The sequence below is a fragment of the Myxine glutinosa genome, chromosome 10 (genome assembly GCF_964187855.1).
Source record: "Myxine glutinosa chromosome 10, kmMyxGlut1.1, whole genome shotgun sequence".
Classification (NCBI taxonomy): Eukaryota; Metazoa; Chordata; class Myxini; order Myxiniformes; family Myxinidae; genus Myxine; species Myxine glutinosa.
In genome coordinates, this window is record NC_136270.1 from 4,609,107 (window position 1) to 4,631,637 (window position 22,531).

Genomic DNA, 22,531 nt, shown 5'->3' on the forward strand with positions numbered 1-22,531 from the left:
AATTTCAAGATCTGCCAACAACCCTCTTCTGGTGAAATTGCCAAAATCAAGACTCTCTGCTCACCTTCACTCTTTCATTCCTCTTTAATCTTTGAACAAACTCCCTCACTCTCTTCAATCTCACTCCTCCCTCCATGTCTTTAAAACAGCTGTTCACCTCTTGTCTTCCCCCATCAAAACCTTGATCTTTTCTACCCCCGTTAATTCACCCCAGATCCACTTTATTGAAATACCAACTTATTTCCTCGAAGTCCTAGCAGTGTCCATGTGTTTTATACCTCTTCTGCCCCCCCCCCCCTTTCCATGCATCCTCCCCCCAAACGCTCTCCCTACCACAGATCTCCCAATGTCCCTGTTCTCTGCTGTTGTACTTGTGTGCTTCCCTCTCTCTCCCCATCTTGTCTCCCGCTCCCTTTATTGTATGTTTTGTGTGTCCATTTGTTTTTGTTTTTCGTGATTAATGTTGGCTATTACATGAGGCTCGATCTTGTATACAAAAGAAAAAGAAGAAAAAAAAGGTTCTGAGAAGAAAGCAAATACCTATTTTGGGGGGCAACCCCCTACTCCCCCTCCCCCCATAAACCACCTTAGACCCCGATTTTTTAAATGCCAGGAACAAACTTTGGTACAACACAGATGATTAAGGTTGTGGTCAAGTTTCATCAGAATTGCATGTGTAGTTTCTGAGAAGAAAGCAAATACCTATTTTGGGGGGCAAACACCCCTCCCCCCAACCCCAAAGGGGCAGATTTTTTTTTTAATGCCGTGAGCAAACGTTGGTACATCTTGGGTGGTGAAGGTTGTGATCGAGTTTCATTGAAATTGTGCGTGTAGTTTCAGAGGAAAAAGCAAATATCTATTTTGGGGGGGGTCAAACCTGGATCCACTTTGTCCCCGGTAAACACCCTTAGACCCCGATTTTTCAAAATGCCGTGAACAAACTTTAGTCACAACACAACAAATATCATTTGTGCCAAGTTTGGTCACAATCCCTTCAGTGGTTTCGGAGATGAAGCTGCAAGTGTTTACGGACGGACTGACGGACGGAGGACGCGCCATCGCATAAGCTCCCCTGTACTTAGTTCCAGGTGAGCTAAAAATGAACACAAATTCTTAAAATCTCGTCCTCAAGGGTTGTAAAAAAAGACATTTTGAAAGATTTCAAGAAATTTCATTTTTTCTTGATCATGTCCACTCTTTCATGGAATCACCCCTTTGTGATAATGCAAAATTATTCTGCCACAGTACTTCCAGAACCAGTATTGGCACTGCCTCCAACTATGTGGGCCATGGTAAAATTAAAATGCCAGAATGAAACTATGTAGGCGAGCTATCCTGGTCAAATTACAAATTCTCGCTCTAACCTAGAAGGGGAACTGCATCAGCAGCACCGTAGCGCCCTCCCTGCCCCATTCCCAAAGCAAATTAAGCCAACCACAACCATGTCCAGCATACAAAAGAAGCAGCAGCAAATATGCTTGCACCGCAAACTGGGGAAATTCAACGGGATCCATTGACGAAAATCCCATTTCCTTCCTCAGTGCTATTCAATGTGTCAATGTAAACATGGCAAGCAAGGTCATGAAAGTCTGCGAAAGCAAGTAATCCATTCCCTGCCAATGGAGAGAAAAAAAATAAACAAGACCGAGTTGGAGATGGTTTTGGGTGGCAAACACATTCATCAAAATCTAGCTTTCGTCACACATCGTTGTTGACAAATGTACGTAAAAAGATGCAGCGTGCATGGGTCCAGAAAATGCACGTAATGTAAATGGAACCTACATGTAATGAAGGCAACGTCAAAATTAGCTATGCAAACCAACAAATGGAGACACGCAAGCTAAATGGCAATGCTCTCACCAATGTATACTTCACTGTCAGAGCCAGGTTCTTCTTCAAAATTGTAAGGGCCAAAGGTCATTGCCAGAGGAAGAGGAGACAGGGTAAAAGGTCAGACAGCAGCTCTAGTCCAAGGCAATGGAACAAAGTCAGCGATGACAAACGAGGCTACTCAGAACATCAAGTTTGAGATAGAAGGTCGAACAAAACAACAACAAAAGTATGAACATGGACAACAATAAATTGGGCACACCAAAAACGATTACATCAAGCAACGAGCGGCGCTGCTGAGAGGTCCAGCAAGATAGCCGAGGTCTCAAAGAAAGAATTTACTACTCTCAACTCTTCTTTATTCACGTGCAACCAAAAAGGTATTCGCTCAGGTATATAGTATCACTTATTCAGGGAAGTCTATTTATTACATATGCATCTCGATTTTGGGTGTTGTAGCCGGATTTGTTTTGGGATGGGGGGTGGGGAGGGGGGAGAGGGAGGGGTTAAAGGATGGCGCAGAGTTATGCACACTCATCTCAAAGCTGCCCAGCCTGGGTTTGAATCCCAACCCAGCTATAAATAAAACTATCATCTCGGTGTCTCAGAAGCAGGGTGTGAGCCGCCCCTCGGGTGGATGTTAAACTGCTGTCCCATCTGTCGGCATTAGTTGGTGGAAGTTAAGAAAAATCCCGACAGTGTCCTTCACAAAGAGTAGGCGAGCTATCACCAGCAACATGGACAATTCCCAAATTCCTGCACTAACCACTGTTGGGAGAGGGATGGAAAACTGCCCAGCATGACCCAGGCCTGGAAACTGCTTCGGCCCAACCAGCGTACCAACACAGAGTATGGTACATCGGATTGGGATTCTAGCAAGTTTTCCAACTATCTGGGGCAGTAGATTTACAACACCTGCATTGCATGGAGGGGAGGTAATAAAATGTGAAAAAGAAGGGAATTAGGAAGATAAAGAGCAATGGAAGTCGAAATAAAGATCGTTTGGAGGGAGATCAGGGTAAGGGTCAAAGTGGGATCAATGAGCAATATGGGGTGAGTATAAGGGGGGGGGGGGGGGGGGGGGGGGAATTTCACCATATTTGCTTGCATATTACTAAATAAATGATCCCCTTTCCATTTTGTTTGTTCATTGGTCCAAGAGGAAGCCTACTGATTGGTGTATCAGTCAAAATGAGTTGCACCTATTAAAGAGGTCCTGTATACTTTGCCTTCAGAGAGTTTTCACACCCTTTGACTTTTTTCACATTTTCTTTGTTACAGTCTGAATTAAAAATGGATTAAATTGAGATTTTTTTTGTCACTGATCTACACATATTACTCCATAATGTCAAAGTGGAATAATTTTTTTTGGAAATGTTTACAATTTTTATTTTTTTCAATTAAAAATGAAAAGCTGAAATGTCTTGAGTCAATAGGTACAGGGTGTTTCAAAACAAAAGTGGACCATTTGAGCAGCCTGATATTCTGTCATTTATAATGCTATATCCTTCTCTCTTGCAGGTTATGGTGGTGTATGCCATTTCTAACAAGTAGTCAGTATGGCCCTATGTCAACGATCGTGTTCACAGTGGAACAAAAAGCAAAAGAAAAGTAAAACAAAAAGACAAAATCCTACGTGCAGGTGCGCCGACAATACTGTCAGTATTACAATGTTCACACCCATAATGGACCTTCCAATGGGAGCACTCAGCAGTTTGTGGAGCACTTCCAAACACATGGAAGCATGAAAAATCAAAATATAGGCAACAGTCGTTGCCCACCAAGTGTTACCAAGGACAAAGGGAACATTGATCTTGTGAGAGATTCTGCTATGGAAAGTCCTTAGAAATCCCACCGTGCATTGAATGCCAGATGGGGTATGCTGGTACTGTATTGGTTTAGGACGCCAATGGTAAGCCGGTGACGGTAAATGGTGAGCGGCACCATGAGGTCTTACGCCGATTCCACGCTGATCTCGCTCAACTACTGTCTCGAAAACAACTCAGACTTGCATGGTTCATGCAGGGCGGTGCCCCACCGCAAGCTGCAGGTGAAACCATCGACTTGGCTCCACCGGCTGTTTGGAAATCATGTCATCAGCCTGGGCACAGCGCATGTGTGGGCGCCCCACAGCCCGGATTTTAATCCATTAGATTTTTTATTTTGGGATGCTGCCAAAGGCCAAGTTTATGCCAACAAACCTCAAAGCATGGCTATCCTGAAACATGAGGTGGAGGACTACCATCAGGCAACCACTCCAGCCACTTGCAGATGAGTTGTGGAGAATTTTGGAGTCAGGATCAAAGCCTGTTTGAACAGATTCCAAGCACACATTGAAAATGTCAATTACAACCAGGATAATGAGCGATTTGAAAATAGCATGGTGCATGTTTTCCATTAATATATCACTGAACTTGCTATTTTTCGTAATTTTTCCACAATAAAATGTTCAAATAGTCCACATTTTTGAAACACCCTGTAATCAACCCCTTTGCAATGACACTCCAAATTGAGCTCAGGTGCATCCAATTTCCTTTCATCATCTGAGATGTGTCTAGAACTTAATTGTAGTCCACCTGTGGCCAATTCAATTGATTAGACATGATTTAGAAACAAACACACCTTTCTATACAAGGTCCACAGTTGACAGTGCATGTCATTGAAGAAACTCTAATATGAAGTCCAAGGAACTGTTCGGAGAACTCCGAGATAGAATTGCGAGGAGGCATAGATCTGGAGAAGGGTATAAAAAAAATTCTAGAGTGTTGAAGGTTTCCAAGGGCACAGTGGAAATGGAAAGAATTTGGAACAACCCAGACTCTTCCGAGAGCTGGCCGTCCAAACAAACTCAGCAATCAGGCAAGAAGAACCTTGGTCAGTGAGGTGACCAAGAACCCAATGACCACTCTGACAGAACTACAGAGTTCTTTGGCCAATATGGGAGAACCTTCCGGAAGGACACCAGTCTCTGCAGCTCTTCCCAAATCTAGGCTTTACGAGAGTGGCCAGACAGAAGCCACTCCTGAGAAAAAGGCAGCACATGAAAGACTCAGAGCATGAGGCAAAAGATTATGTGGTCTAATGAGACGAAACTTGAACTATTTGGCCTGAATGCAAAGTGCTACGTCTGGCAGAAACCGAGCACAGCCCATCACCACCCATCCCAACCGTAAAGCATAGTGATGACAGCACCATGCTATGGGGGTGCTTTTCAGCAGCATTGACTGGGAGACTTGTAAGGATAGAGGGAACAATTAATGGAACCAAATACATGCAGATCCTTGAGGAGAATCTGCTTCAGAGTGCAAAAGACCTCAGATTGTGGCGAAGATTTACATTCCAACAGGACAATAACCCCAAGCATACAGCCAAAGCAACACTGGAATGGCTTCAGAACAAGAACGTGAAAGTCCTCGAGTGGCCCAGCCAAAGCCCAGAATTGAATCCCATTGAGAATCTGTTTAAATACTTGAAGATCTCACAAATTTTGTCAGAACTTGTCATTTATCCATCTCAGAAACATTGCTAGATTGAGATCTTCCTTAAAGATGCCTGATGCAGAGAAGCTCATGCACAGGCTTTTGCCTTTTCCAGGCTTGATTGCTGTAATTCACTCTTTCTACCTGCCAAATCCCTTCAAAAGCTAGAATATGTTCAGAATAGTGCTGCACAGGTTTTAACCAAAACGAAGAAAATAGAGCACATCACTCCTGTGCCTGGCTTCCTTGCATTGTTTGCCAGGGAAATATTGAATAGAGTTAAAAAAAATTACTTTTGGTTTTAAGATGCTACATGGCACCAGCCCCATGTATTTGGAAAATTTAATTGGCCATTACACGCCCACACGCACTCCTAGGTCTAGCACTGCCGGTCTCCTATCTGTGCCCAGGACTCGGCTGCACACCATGGGTGATCAGGCTTTTTGCTCGGTTGCACCCCGCCTGTGGAATAAGCTCCCAGATCACCTGAAGGCATCCAATTCTATTAGAGGTTTTAAATCCAGTCTTAAAACCCACCTTTATTGCCTTGCTTTTAAGTGAACTGCTTTGCAAAAAGGACTAGTCAACGATGTTATTTCCATTGTATGTAATTTGAGTATTTTTCCCCCATTGTTATTTGTATTTTATGAAGTTTGATTATTTGTCTTCATTGATTTGTTTTTTTATGTAATTTTATTATTAATGGTGTGAACTCTACTTCAATTCTTATTACATTTTTTTTTCTTTTTTATTTGATGAAATGATTTTCCATTGTTCAGTACATTGAGATTTCTTTATATTTGAAAAGTGCTATATAAATAAACTTTATTATTATTGTTATTACTAGGGCATGCCCGTACTATATATATATCTAAAATTATATCCCCCCCCCCCCCTCTATTTACATGAAATGGTTTGGTCCAAAGCGAACGGCTTGCGAGTACGGTGACAATCCCCCCCCTCTATTTACATGAAATGGTTTGGTCCAAAGTGAACGGCTTGCGAGTACGGTGACAATCCCCCCCCTCTATTTACATGAAATGGTTTGGTCCAAAGCGAACGGCTTGCGGAGTTTGGTAAAGAAATCGCCATAACGTGCACAAACGCGCAGGAAAGCGAAAGAATCGCAAATTAGTTTTAATTAGTTTTAAAACATAGTTTAACGCCAACATAGCGGCAACATAGTTTTCCAACGTGAAATAAATGAATACGCTCTCAAATGTGCCGTCCGAGGCAGAGTCTGTTCGCCACGTTCGGCACACGTGATAGCTCGCTGCTCTCTGATTGGTTGAATCGTTTTTTGGACATAGCTCGGTAACTACTTCTCCGATTAATATGAAACCTTGAAAAGGCACATCCTCGGGTCCCCAGCAATATACCTGGCAAGTTTAAAGTATATCGGACCCGTGGTTGTCGAGAAACAGCGGTCACAGACATACAGACATACAAACATACAAACATACAAACATACACACAGAGATTACTGGAATTATAGATAGATTAAGAGTGCTATTCACCGATTTTCCCCATCCAACTTGACAGAGCTTGAGCAAATCTGCAAGGAATAATGGGAGAAACTCCCCAAATGCAGATGTGCAAAGCTGATACAGGAATACCCAAAAATATTCAAAACTGCAATCACTGCCAAAGGCACTTCTACAAAGTATTGGCTCAGGAGGTTGAACACTAATGTCAATTAGATATTTTTGTATTTCACTTTCAATCGATTTGTAAAAGTTTCTAAAAACATGTTTTCTATTTGTCATTATGGGGTATTTTGTGTAGATCGGTGACAAAAAATTAAGATTTAATCAACTTTAAATTCAGGCTGTAACACAACAAAATGTGAAAAAGTCAAAGGGTGTGAATATTTTCTGAAGGCACTGTGTTTATGCATTTTTGATCCAAACTAAATCAAGCCCGAAATAGAATCCATTTCTTTCACCTTTCATCTGGACACAAACATGTATGGAACAGACATATCAAATGCTTCTTCACCTTTGGCAAAAGCGGCAGAAGTCAACGTACTGAAAAAGTAAGTTTACATTCAGGTGGCAAGAAAAAAAAATCCAAGTCATCATCCTACAAATAAAGTAAACAAAATCATCCGTGACCCACATTCTGGCACAAATAAGTAAACGAGGCAAATCACCCAATAAGACTCGCAAAACATACTGCTAATGCATTGTGCACATACCTGGATTTTCATCCTCTTTAGTATAGGCAAGGCAATAAAAGAAAAAACCAAAACCATTTAGATATCAAAATAGAAATATATTATACAGTAATAATAAAAGTGCGGAGATTAAAGAAACAGACAAGTGCACACCTACCACTATGCACTGGTTCTTCGGCTATGCAGCAAGAAAAAAAGAAAGAAAAAAAAAAACAGAGTAGGAGAGGCAAATTAAGACGTCGTGGGATGCCATTTGGACATTCCACACAAACGAGGTTCACAGAGGAAATACCACCGAAAGAATCAAAATGAGTGTGCATGAGTAGTGGAGGCAGAGTGGTCTGTGCACAGCTTACACAGTCGAGATTTGTTTTTCTTCTGTGATGGCAGGGGTGAGGTGGTATATTTGATAGCCAGTCGCCTAAGGAAGATAAACCCCCTCAGTGTCAGCGTCACTTTAAGCATAAATGTGTTTGCATTTCTATCCCGTTCACCTTCCACACACAAATCCAAAGCAAACCGCTTAGTCTCTGAACAGTTTCAACCTTTGACAATCGATGTCACCACAATAGAGCTTCTTTCCCAAAAGCATGCTATGTGACCAAGAATCATTTAAAGTTCACAATGTCTTTAAGCATATATACTGCACATGCATTGTTGTCGAGGGCTTCATGGATGGCTTTAATATTTTAAAAGTATAAAGTACAATTTGACATACATGCATCAATACATATGCCCACCAGCCACATTAGATGTGAACCCACTGTTAATTTGATCTCAATTGAAGGTCACATGAAAGATGAGAGAGAGATTGGGGGGAAGGGATTTTTTTTTTTTTTTTTTTTGTATACAAACTTTGCTGCATCACGGGTGATGAACGTTGTGGTTAAGTTTCGTCAAAACCGTGTGTGTAGTTTCTGAGAAGAAAGCAAATATCTATTTGGGGGGGGGGGGGGGGGTCCCTGCATCCACTTTGACCCCAGGTAAACCCCCTTAGACGCCGATATTTTTAATGCCGTGAACAAACTTTATTCATAACATACCAAATATCATTTTAACCAAGTTTGGTCACAATCCCATCAGCAGTTTCAGAGAAGAAGTTGCACGTGTTTGCAGACGAACAGACTGACGGACAGATGACGCACCATCCCATAAGCTCCCCGGAACAACGTTCCAGGTGAATTTTAAAAAAAAGTCACAGCCCGGACAGACAGACAGAGACAGGTCACACACAAAAGCGATTGCAAAACCCCGTCAAAACGCCCCTCAAGTGTAATTAAGAAACGATGTCATGAGGAAGGAGCACACCTTTCCATGTAAAGCTTGGATGGAATGAGGCCTGCTCGTACCAGGTTTCCACCAGTGTGTCGGGCCTGCCACCAGGCAACATCATCTTGACTCACCACCTGCAGCACATCTCCACGGGAGAACGCCAAGCCAGCCTCACGGCAAGGGATGGCAGGGTCTTCAGAGGGTTGGTAGTCAAATAGAGCATGCAGGAAAAGCTGCCCAGGAAAGAGGGAGTTATCGCCATATTTGACGGAGACTTAAAATGGGGAATTCTACCAAATGACAACTCAGAATATTCTGCACTGCAACATGTCGCTGCATCACGCTTGCCTTTGTTTCTCTTGGAGAGATCTCCTCTTTCAAGGCAGGAATAATCTTAAAGGTGAGTGCATTTTGTGATTGTGCCTGCAATAAAATAAAAAGGCACGTTAATGGTGGGAGCATGTGAGGGAAAAATTCAAACAGCACTAACAAGAGGTGAGCTTTACAGAATGTCAAACAAATGCAGATCCAAGGGGGCAGGGTGAGTTAGTAATAGCAAAACCCGATGATAAACCACCAACGTTTCATAGAAAACTCAGTGTTGAAGACTTCACCAGGATTTGGATAACTTCCTCTGGTTCTTTATGATCAACTCGAACCCCATTCACTTCCTTAAGCTCATCGCCCATGTGAATCAATCCTGTGGCACAGAGCATTCTTGTGATGGAACTCGCAATCGTAAAATATTAATCATATTAAACTCACACAATGAATAAATGAATGATCGTTTTAAGGCCATTTTTCCCCACTAGAGCGGGGGTTAGCCTTGCGGGCCCCATGACAATCATGGTTCCCTGTTTGAGGCAATGTTTTTATGGCCGGATGCCCTTCCCGACGCCAACCCTTGGTCACGCTCTTCGATGCGCAGGGATACGGTGTACCTATTCTAAATCGGGGTACACACCGTGATCATTCATCCCAGCAAGCTGGTACTCAATTTGCCGACCTCGGAACGATGACAGGCTGAGTCAACCCCCCTGGCGTTAATTCAGCGATCGACCGGATTCGAACCCAGGATTCTAGGATCCCAAGCCGGCACCCTAACCGCTAAGCCAAAACCAGGCTTAGCCAACACCAGGCTAAACTCACACAATATAATAAAAAAAATAACCACCTTTAGAGGCCATTTTTCCCCGCAAAGCGGGGGTTGGCCTTTTTCGGGAACCGTGGTTGTTGTCGTTTTCCGGTCCCCTTTTTGAAGCAATGTTTTACGGCCGGATGCCCTTCCTGACGCCAACCCTTTTTGCCGCCTTTAACGACAAACAGGGAATTACCAGTGAACTCACACAATGGCCTTCCATTTTCAGGTTGATCTCTATGGCTCATTCTTGGAGTTAGGAATGGGTGGCAAGTAGGAGGGCAGGCAAAAAGTAGGTCCAAAGAAGGGGAAGGGTTTGCAAATTGCAATTGGCCATGTTATTTTTTTTTCTAATTACACCATAGTTTAACTGTTGCATAGTTTGTAATATCAAGAGACAAACAGTAATTAAGGTGCAAAGTAATCGCTGAAGTCGCAGGTTTAATCCAACAACAAGCAGTTGAGGACATACATACCTGCTCTTACACACAAAAAATATTAACAGAGTGCTGGCATCTCCGAGCACAATTTCTGAAAAGGCCATGCTCAGCTAAATTTCTTTTAACATGCAACACATGATGTGTCATTGTGTCAAGGACAACCGACATCTTTTGGCAGGTGATGCTGCCAATGAGGTCATTGGCTTGGTTGCATAAAATTCCCTCATCCTCAAAGAAATATTCCGCTTAAGGTACACTATGATTCCTAAATGAAGGATTTCTTTGAGGGCTGTTGCATAAACAACCCTTAAGAAATCCTTAAGTCAGGATTTCCTTAAGGTTGAGGAAATCCTTAGGAGCCGTTGCCATGCCAGGCAACCATTCGGATTGGGGATAGTAAGAGGTGTCCGAAAGCAAGAAGGCAGCGTAGTGACGCTTGTGACTATTTCAAATGACGCTTGTTACCTCTACCACCAAAGGTGGATGGAGATTATGTTTTCACCCCTGTGTCTGTTTGACTGTGTCTGTCCGCTTGTGAACAAAATATCTCAAAAAGGTTGTGGACGGATTCGGACGAAATTTGGCAAAGATGTAGCGTATGTGACAAGGACGAAATGATGAGATTTTGGTGAAGATCCAGATTCGGATCCAGCTTCTACAATTTTTTTTAAATCGATTCTTCACCATTGGGAGATAGGGAAAAAAATTATACATAGCAGGATATCTCAAAAAGTTATGGACAGATTTGGACGAAACTTGTTGGACAAGTTGTGTTTGTGACAAGGAAGAACCAATTCCATTTTGGTGATGATTTGGATCTGGATCCAGCTTGTAGAATTTTTAGTGATTATTCACCATTGAGTTATATGGCCAACCAGGTGGAGGTATGCTCTCGACTGAATGCCGTTCTAGATAGAGAGATATGTATATATATATATATATATATATATATATATATATATATATATATATATATATATATATATATATACATATATATACATATATATACATATATATACATATATACATATATATACATATATATATATATATATATATATATATACATATACATATATATATACATATATATATACATATACATATATACATATACATATATATATACATATATATATACATATACATATATACATATACATATATATATACATATATATATACATATACATATATATATACATATACATATATATATATATATATATATATATATATATATATATATATATATATATATATATATATATATATATATATATACTGAAACGCAAAATAAACTTACCACCTTTGAAACCTTTAAATATCAACAATAACACTGCGTGTAGTAAATGTGTGAACGTATTTGTGGACAATAGTGTCCTCACTGTCAGACAAAACGGTCACGGATGGTCACTTGAACCTTCAATGGTCACTTCATAGCACAGCTGTTGAACAGCCGTTTTGACTGTCAGTGATTAGCCAAGGGGTACGGGATGATTTTAATGAGCTGCACGTGATGTCTTGATATTGGCTTTAAAAAGGCCAGTGCAAAATGGGCATTTAAATCAACATGCCACGATTGTCAAGGGATCAACGGCAGCGTGCCCTGGGCATGCTGCAAGGCGGATAAAGCCAATATCAAGACATCACGTGCAGCTCATTAAAATCATCCCCTACCCCTTGGCTAATCACTGACAGTCAAAACGGCTGTTCAACAGCTGTGCTATGAAGTGACCATTGAAGGTTCAAGTGACCATCCGTGACCGTTTTGTCTGACAGCGAGGACACTATTGTCCACAAATAAGTTCACACATTTACTACACGCAGTGTTATTGTTGATATTTAAAGGTTTCAAAGGTGGTAAGTTTCTTTTGCGTTTCAGAATATATATATATATATATATATATATATATATATATATATATATATATATATACATATATATATATATATATATTGTTGCGGATATGGGATTTGCATCCATCCATATCCGCTTGTAAATATTCCCCTATTTCCTCAATACTTCCCAACTCTCCCCAATCCCCCATTCCCTAGTCCCATTTTCTGTAAACAACACTCTGTAGACCCGACCTCCCCCTATTTCCCCCATTAAATGTCGCATCCAGGTCCACCGCATCTCAGGTAGACAACTATAGGACATCTTGCTAGTTATTCTTAGTCTGTCAGTTAAGGATTCGTTTCCATTAATTCTGACCCTTCGTTGCACCAGAATGTGATTGTATGGCACCGTTAGGAAGTTTAGGACCTCCCAATACCTCCCCGCAGCTCTTCCTCACAGTTCTCTTCAGCAGCAACAACAACAACAACAACAACAACGAGCGCAGGGAGTGCGCGTCCTCACTCCGGCTTGGTTGGTAGGAGTGGTGGGAGGGCACCAGGCCTTCCCAACGAGCCGCCATCAGACATGTGCTCGACGGGGATACCCAACAGGGGTAGAACATGGCTCCCTGTCGGCTCCTCGTCAAGGGCGGAGCCCGGTAACCCCCGCACCCAATGGAAGCGGCGGACCGGCCCCAGTTGGGGCGGAACCAACCAGCCGAGGGCGTGTCACTCCCCGTTGAGCATGCGCAGTAGAGAGAGAGGTGACGTCAGATGCGCGCTGAGCTTGAAGAAAGAAAGACGTACCCTCCGAGCGCTGTGAGACCTCCCTGCATCTTTGGACCGTGCTTTATCCTGTCCCCGAGCCAAGGTGCACCTTGTGCCATCGACCTACCTGTCCATTCCTGCCATCAATCCCTGTGTGAGTCTACCTTGTCCGTTTGTCCGTGGTCTGTCTGGGTATAAATAAGACTGTATTTAAGTGCCCATCTCTTCTGTGTCTTTACCTCACTCTACCTTGTAATCTACCCCTTTTCTCCACCACTGTAATTACACCCTCCTCCGGAGGTCTTGAGAACTGTACCCCCCTTGCGTCGTTTCATCTTTCCCAGTCGTCGTGTCCTTTCTATCATTGATTTAGCATAGCGCGATTTGGCCAACGTTAGAATCGGGTGTAGCTTGTTAATGGTTCGAACTACGGGTTACTAAACCCGCTCGGTAACCTAAAACCATAGCTCGAACGGCCGTCTCTTCCCTGTCTCACGACCGAGCGTTGCACTCAGGTCATCGGGAAGGCCATTCCGACTTTCTGGCCCGAATACCCTGGCGGCGCTGCGGGTGGGAGGGAACGTTGGGACGACCAGGAACGGAGAGTGGTTAATAGAAGGAACGGCGGGTTAATCTCCGCAGGGCAACGAGGGAAGCCCTCTCCGGTTCCGTAACAATATATATATATATATATATATATATATATATATATATATATATATATATATATATATATATATATATATATATATATACTGTATATATATATATACTGTATATATATATAAATATATATATATATATATATATATATAGTGTTGCGGTTTTGAGTTTGTACAGTGAGTATAATAAAGGTTAAAATTTCACCCTCATAGTTAGTCACACAAGCAACATGTAGCCTCGCGATAGTATAGTTATTTCTTAGTATTTGTGAGCTTAGTCCTTTTCCATTGTTAGTTCTGCGTTGAGTAGAGTCAGGAGAATAGGCCCTACTTCTACCGACTTTCCAGCTTCCCTAGCCTCATGCCCCTTTGCGCCGACTTTGGTTCATTTTGGGCGAATTAACACGAGGCAGGTCTAGGAGGGTCGGGGCGGAGCCGAATGAGGGGGTGGCAGAAACGCTGACGGTAAGCACGAGCCGCCAATCAGGGCTCAGAGGTGGTGGCGGCGGCGCTGCATCACAGGGCGTGGTAAGAAGGTTTGAGTTGGTTCCAGAAGGTTCAGGGGCGTACCTATATAACCCATCGCACAAAGCCCCCAAGAGGACTACTCGCAGAGGACTCGACTCGCAGCAGTAAAAGGACTGATGAGCAAAAGGACTAGCGCGGGAGGACTTGGGGACTTGAGGACTCTCACTGATGAGCAAAGGACTCGCACTGACTGCTGCCCAGGGAGAACTCGCGCGCACTGACCAACTTGGAGGAACCGTTGAAGAGGAGTTGTGAGCGTCAGAGAACTGTGAGAGATACGCGGGTGAAGAGAGACGCGCATAAACCGGAATATGCGCTATTATAAAGTAACACTCAGTTGAGTTGGAGGCCGATCCATATACAGTGCATTAAGTCGCGCGAGTGAGAACGGCTGTGTAATCGCCAGCTGCGCTGAGAGTCCCGCATTTGCCGTTCCACCTCATCATCTGCCTTTGTTCGGGAGACACGCTACGAGGTTCCTTCCACTGCCTGCTGCCATCTTCGCGGGACGTGCTGGGCCCGTGGAGAGCCGGACGGGGCCGTTCCTGGACGACCAAGTCGACGCGTTTGGCTGAACATCAACCCATCTGCAATTCCCTGTGTGAGTGTGACGGGCCCGACTCCGGGGGATAAGATAAGACTGATTAAGTGCTGCCCTGTGTCTCTGCGTCCCCGATCATTGTGTATACGTGTGGGAATAATTAAACCTGTGTTCTTCCTTTTTCCATTCGATCGTTCTTGTGGTTTCCTCATTGGCTAAGCGTGGTACGAATAGAACCGCTCGAATTGGGTTCTACTACTAAACTGCACGGACCACGTGGTACTCAATCCACTCGGCGTACCCAAACCACACGTGGCTCGTGCGAGGCTTGCTTCCCCGCTTCCGTGGCGGCGCAGGGAATTAGGTACGAGCGAGACTTGGTCCCGAAACCCTACTTTGCGTTTGCCCGGAAGGGACGTTTCAAGTCTCGGTTCTGTCAAGCCCAGAAAGAACAAGGGGATTAATCCCCCCCTTGGTAAGGGGAAGAAGGGCGGCGAAGAACCGCAACAATATATATATATATGTGTGTGTGTGTGTGTGTGTGTGTGTGTGTGTGTGTGTGTGTGTGTGTGTGTGTGTGTGTGTGTGTGTGTGTGTGTGTGTGTGTGTGTGTGTGTGTGTGTATATATTATATATATATATATATATATATATATATATAGTTATGTTTGTAGGAGGTAGTGATAATTTAGAACCAGGTAGATTTGCATAAATTAGCATGCTCCGTATGTCGCGATGAAGAAGAACCACCATGTAATAAGTACAGTACTTGTTTAGCCGGGATGTCATGTAAGGTGTATCTTTGTTCCCATCACGAGGGGTGGGGTCATGTTAATTAGTTGAGGGATTGTGTTAGTAAATCACCTGTGTGTCGTGGCCTCTGTAATCAATACCTTTGTTCCTTATGACAACGCACTCGACACTAGCCGAAATTTCCCATTAAACTACACCAACTAATAATAAAACACCCCGGAAATCAGGACTCGAACAATACCGCTAGCACAGCAGCCGCTACATCACCACAAGGACGGGCAGGCAGGGGGCAATGCCCAGAGGAGCCGTGATTGACAGGATTTGATTGGCACAAGCCCATGAAGGATGGGACTTGCTGATAGGAGCAGAGAAGGACTGGTAAGAAGCGACTTGCTGATTCGCGAAGCACTCCAGATGACGTCAGAGTCGGTGATAAAAGCGGACTGAGGCCTACTCCGACCAACGAATGAGAGCACTTTCCCACCAAGAACGGAGCCGCATGCAGACTGCGCGCTCCGGGCCTGGATGAGTCCTGACGAGACTCACTGGTCGAGTCGAGCTAAGTGCAATTGAATAACCAAACACGTTTATTTTCAGTTATCTTTCCCTTTGTCTGTGTACTGGATCTGTGCGTGGGGACGCCCCATTTAGGATTTTATTTACCGTGCATTATTTCTTTGTACCGGCATTTTATTTAATAAACCTGTTTATTTTTGTGCATTTTAAACCCGTTTTCGTTTGAGTTTATTTATTGCAGGTTTGAAGACTGCCGGTGGGATCGTGAAGGTAAGCTTCGCTCTCCCCTACCCCCACACATATGCTCAGCTATATTTTTTTTGACCTGAACGCCTCGGAGTAACAGCTGTCCGGCTATCCGTTCCTTGGAAAGATTTTAATTACTAGGAACGCAACATGTATATACATAAATAAATATATATATATATATATATATATATATATATATATATATATATATATATATATATATATATATTGTTACAGTTTTTAGAACTTTCACATCAAATTTAGTATTAAAATTCCTTATAAATAACCCGTGTACATTTCCCCATTAATTGAAATGAGCACCTTAGCTAGTCCATGTACAAGCACGTAGCCAACCATAGAACCTCTCGATAGTTATTCCGTTATTCTGTGTTTCAGTTAAGGCCATGTGTCCCATAGTCGATCTTACGCTGCACCAAATCAAATAAGATAGATCCCCCCTTTTCAATTGCCCAAAGCCTCCATTTCCAACTGCATTCGCCTACATTACCAACTGCATTCGCCTACATTACCAACTGCATTCGCCTACATCTCCAACTGCATTCACCCTCCATTGCCCATGTGCTCCAACTCGGAGAAGAAGGGCGTTGCCCGCCCATCGTCATCAGAAGGTGGAGCCAAGAAAGCCCTTGCCGACCAACCAAGAATGAGTGGGTTTGGCTTGAGAGGGCGGAGAAAGAAAGATCGAGCAGGATCGTGAAGGTTCCAGGGCGTGGCTATATAACCCGTTACGGGAAGCCCCCCACCGAGAGAGTTTTGAGGGAGGTGCGCTGGACCAGAGGCAGATTCTGTGGAGTGTTGAGAGAGCTTCGGAGACGCAGGAGGCGGAGGACGAATAAGAAAGCTGCCGGTGTGAAGCCGAATACGTAGAGCTGCCAGCTCCTCGCTGCCAGCCCGGAGCGGAGCTGTTTGCCGGGTTTCGCCTCGACCCCAAAAGCGTGGACTGGAGCGCGAGCTTGGAGCCGGACCTCGACGCCTACCATCTGCCTGGACTCTTCTTTCCCTTCCCATTCCATCCTTTCGTGTAAGTGTGTTCGTTCTGTCTGGGGTGTTTGATAAGTTAAGCCTGTATAAGCTTGCCCTGTGTCTTCTTCTTCTTCTTCCCTTGTACATGCCCTTCTTTTGTTTCCTCTTCGGGCTTTTTGTACGTAATTAATAAATCTTTGTTCTTCCTACCTTTTGGTTTCTTCTTTCTCATCCGATCGCTTTCGTCCCTTCTTCCAATTGATATACGTGGCACAATTCGGCCAACGCTCAGGATCGGGTTTAGTTCTCTGTTAATGGCTCGAACTCCGGGTTGCTAAAAACCGCTCGGCAACTAGTCCATCTAAAACCGTGGTTCGAGCGGGAGTCCCTTCCCTGCTTGTGTCAGGTGTCAGGAGTGGCACTCAGGTCCTTGGGACTTTTCATTGACCAATTACCCTGGCTGCTCCCGACCGGAAGGAGCGTTGGGATTTCCAGGACTCACGTCGGTCATTAACAGACAAGGGGCTAACCCCCCCTTGGTAAGGGGAAAAGGCCGACGTTGAGATCCGTAACTATATGCGTATATATATATATATATATATACACACACACATATATACACACACATATATACACACACATATATATACACACACACATATATATACACATACACACACACACACACATATATACACATACACACACACACACACATATATACACATACACACACACACACACATATATACACATACACACACACACACACATATATACACATACACACACACACATATATATACACATACACACACACACATATATATACACATACACACACACACATATATATACACATACACACACACACATATATATACACATACACACACACACATATATATATATATATATATAATATATATATATATATATATATATATATATATATATATATATATACATATATATATATATATATATATATATATATATATATATATATACTCAGAGGCAAAAGTTATTGTGACATGGAATTTTTTCATTGGTAATCTTGTGAATGAATTTTTGGATTTTGAACCAGAGAAAGAGTGTGTTAAAATGGTCGAAGAAACGCAACCAAGCAGTTGTTGTTCGAATTGCACGAAATTTGCAAGAAGCATGACATATTCGAGAAAAATGGCCAGCAATGTTCACTTTAAAAGGCCAGACAACCAGACGCTTATCATTTCCACTCAATGCAGTCTTAAGAAGTGCAGAAGTCAGAAAAACACCTCTATTCATCGTTCTGGAACAAGTTCGACATGCCACGCCTTGGGGAAAATGACAGATGGAGAGCTATAGGTGTGCTTCAGTCTGGTACCTCGCAGCGTGATGTTGCTCGTCGATTCAACGTCCATAGAAACACCATTTGGCACAGCTTCACCGAGCTGACGGTAGGACACGTGTCTACAGGTGCACAGATGAAAGTTACATCAGGCCATGTGTTCTGGAAGGGGATTGTTTTGGAGGTGGGGGGCGTTATGATCTGGGGTGGGATAACAGCTGCAGCAAGAACGCCAATGATTGTGATTGAGGGGGATCTTGAATGCTGTGAGGTACCGAGACGAGATTTTGCAAATGGCCGCTTTACCGTTTTTGCAACAGAACGGCCCTAGAGTGACGTTTCAACACAATGACGCCAGACCACATGTTGCTCGAGTTGTACAGCAGTATCTTAATCAGAACAATGTTAATGTGTTACCCTGGCCTGCAAGATCCCCTGATTTGTCACCCATTGAACACGTCTGGGATGAAATGGAGCGACGTTTACGACATCATCCGAATCCTCCAAAAACGCTGCAGGAACTCCGCCAAATCCTTCCTCGGATATGGAATGATCTTCCCAAGGACTTTTCATCGACGTTTAGTGGCCTCAATGAGGCGGAGGTGCCAGGCCTGCATCAATGCACAAGGTGGACACACTCGCTACTGACTGTGTGAACTTGCTTGTGAACCCCCTCTTGTGTTGTGGCTCATTTGCATATGCCAGGTGCACTGTTCTTATGGACTGTTGATCGTTCCCATACCTTGAAACATTTGTCTTTCCATGTAATAACATTTCATCCGTGGCAGTAAAAATTTAACACTGATTCTGTTTGTTGTTTGTGTGTCACAATAACTTTTGCCTTTGAATATATATATATATACATATATATATATATAGATACATATATATATACATATATATATATATATATATATATATATAAATATATAAAAGAAGTGAATAAAAAAAAATATATACTAAATAAAAAAGGCAATGTTGGGATGACAAACTACAGTAAAACAAAAAGGTCCCAAACAAGAAAGGGATGATGTTGGTTTTGAGAGTCGCTAACAGTATTGACATCACATAACAATCCCAAGCAGTCTTCCATGATATGTTTAATTGTGTATGGAGTGGCCTGGCAGTGGTTGCATGTGCAGTCAGTGGCGTCATTGAGTCTATGTTTGCAGTGTAAAAGTTGTCGGTGGTGTCCACAGGGAAGGCATGAAAGGTGAAGTGTTGGTTATTGTGCAGTCCAGAATTCAGGACATAAAACCACGGCACAAATAAAGCCGCGACCATTGGAAACTGGCGCTAAAACCTCGTTTGTGGGGTACAAACGTAGTCGTTTGGTCAAACTACTATCACTGGTTCACAAGTTAGTGCAGTAGCAGAATCGTTTACCTAATGGGACCTTTGCCTTTGATCTCTTGATCCCATAATGGAATCCATTTATCTTTACACCCATTCTACATTACTTGTACCAAGTTTGACTTAAATCCCTTCAGCCGTTCTTACGTTATCGCGATAAACAAAAACCTACCACAGACGAACGGACAACATGCACAGCCGGACGGAACAACACAATAACATAATGCCTTCCGGAGACTTCATCAGCGGAGGCATAAAAATACCAGTAAGGTGATATGTTATACGAGAGGTAACACAGACAAGCAAAAGCACGATTCTTACAATTATTCTCAGTCTTTACAGACACCTGTACTGCAGGTCATCTCAAAAGTGACAAATGTTACCAAATAGTATTCTCTCACACACCACACGAGCCCAAAAAGTTCTCACCACTCCTGTCAGCAGCTCCTCCCCGGCATAATACGTGCTATCACTATGGCACCTGAGACGTCATGCCGCTTAATAGTGGCTCCCTGAAGGATAGACAAAACACGTCGAGAAGCATTTCATGCAGATTACTCTTCCATTCACAAAATCTATGCACTCAAATTCCACGAACAAGTGGTATTTCAGTAACAAGCATAAAAGACTTGCCGCTCTTCGATGACGGATTTAATCAAACGACAACATGTTGCACATATCGAATGCCGTGTAACATGTAATTGTTGTTGCCACTGTTGCCATGGCTGTGGTTGTTGTGGTTGTTTGTGTGTGCCTTCTTCATATTACTTTAATATTTTTTTCTATTGCTTCAAGAAGTATTACTATATATATAATTGTTGTGTGCTCCTTTTGTGCAGTCACGTTAATTTTTCGAAAGGGTTTCCGCTGTCGTAGAATAATAATTAATAATAGGGGAAATACCCCTGGGGTGCTCACCTGGTAGAATAAAGCAGTTTCTACACCGACTATAGGTATTTTTAAACAGTATCACGATATTTTAAAACCAATTTCAATGGTTGCTAGAAGACAGGGTAGCATGTAGAATCATATTAATGTAATCATAAGACTTTAAACAAACAAAACAAAAAAAATACCCATTTTCGAGTGGGCAACCCCCTCCCCCCCCCCCCCCCCCGCCGTCCACCCCAACAACACCCCTTATTACTCCCTCAGACCCTGATTTTTCTAATGTCTGTGAACAAGCATTGGTACATCACGGGTGATGAAGGTTGTGATCAAGTTCTCATCAAAACTGTGCGAGTAGTTTCGGAGAAGACACAACCTATTTTTGGAGGTCAAGCCCCCCCCCACCCTCCCCTCCCCACACGACCCCCTCTTAAACCCAGATTTTTTTAATGTCATGAACAAACGTTGATGCAACACCAGTGGTGAAGGTTGAGCTGAAGTTGAATCGAAAATTATTGTGCGTAGTTTCGAAGAAGAAAGCAAATACCCATTTTGAGGAGTGAGGAGGGAACATCCTCTCCCACCATCTCCTCCACCTTTTTCCCTTCTGCCCCAAACTTCCCCGGACATCTACTCTTTGTCCAAGGTTGTGACCCCCTCCCTCCCCCTCCCCCAAAAAATATAAAAACCATTTACTTCCCTTTTCTCCACATGTGCTGTTGTCTAATCATGTGCGTCTTCTGTCCACATGAGCCGTCTCGCCCCGCTCCCATTATCTCCTTGCCTTCCACCTTTTGCCCTGTTCACTGTGACTCGTGTGTTGCCCTCTCGGCCCTCTTCCCCGTTGGTATTTTTGTGAATATAAGATTGTTCTATCACTGTTCTGTTTAAATATGTTAAACTTTCCCCTGCAGTGTTTTATTCAGTGTGTATATTACAACACGGCTGTTTTTCTTCCTATTTAAAAGGCTCTTTTCAATTTCCTCTTCAACTCATTCCTCTTCAAAAAAAATTCAATCTCTTATAATTCTTCCTCACTACATGCTCTAAATTCACATTCATTCCACCCCTCCTCAATCGTTTCTTAAATGGATCGCTAACTTGAAAATCACAATTTACCCAATTTGTTATAAATGTTCGTTCTTTCATTAATCATCCACTTTCTAAACTCCCCCATGCCCCTCCCCTCCAAATCTCCGCCTTACCCTCTCCTCCTAAACTCCCCTTCAAAACTCCCCCCCAACCCCTCCCTATTCAAATCTCCTCCCTACCATTCCTCTCCAATTTCCTCCCTCCTCCCCCCTCCTCCTCAAAGCTGCCTCCTCCCCACTTCGTCTCCCTTCTATCTCATACCTCCCACCCCCCCCCCAACCTTCTTCTTTTCCTCTGCCCCCCCCTCAAACAACCCTCACTGTGCCTCATCCCTTCACCTTCAAACCTTTCATCCTCCTCATCCTTCCCTTTCTTGGAACTCTTCTGTAATCTCTGACACACTAACAACTGCTCTCCCTACCTCCCCCTCTCATCCTTCATCTTACCCTACTCCTCCCCTCCCCTGTCCTGTACCCGATGCTCCCCCTCTCTCTTCATTAACGGTATGGGACCTCAAACATCCGGGGCCTTCGCTCAAACCTGACTGATCTCTCCATTCAGGTTGCTTCTGACAATCCAGAGTTGATCTGCTTAACAGAGACTTTCCTCCTTCAAGATGTCTCTGATTCCTTAATATCTCTTCCTGGTTACTCCCTCCTCCGGTATGATAGACCTGAGCCTCGGCCT

General features: G+C 43.2%; 1 protein-coding gene across 1 annotated transcript in view; it reads right to left on the reverse strand.

Annotated features, from left to right (window-relative positions):
* MPP7 (MAGUK p55 scaffold protein 7) overlaps positions 1 to 22,531 on the reverse strand; it is a 162,389-nt gene that overhangs the window by 37,809 nt on the left and 102,049 nt on the right. Inside the window, exons 8-11 of the mRNA XM_068127153.2 lie at positions 9,372 to 9,457; positions 9,106 to 9,180; positions 8,794 to 8,990; positions 7,842 to 7,906 (exon numbers count right to left, since the gene is read on the reverse strand). Coding sequence (XP_067983254.1) covers positions 7,842 to 7,906; positions 8,794 to 8,990; positions 9,106 to 9,180; positions 9,372 to 9,457 — 423 coding nt within the window. The remainder of the gene's footprint in view (positions 1 to 7,841; positions 7,907 to 8,793; positions 8,991 to 9,105; positions 9,181 to 9,371; positions 9,458 to 22,531) is intronic.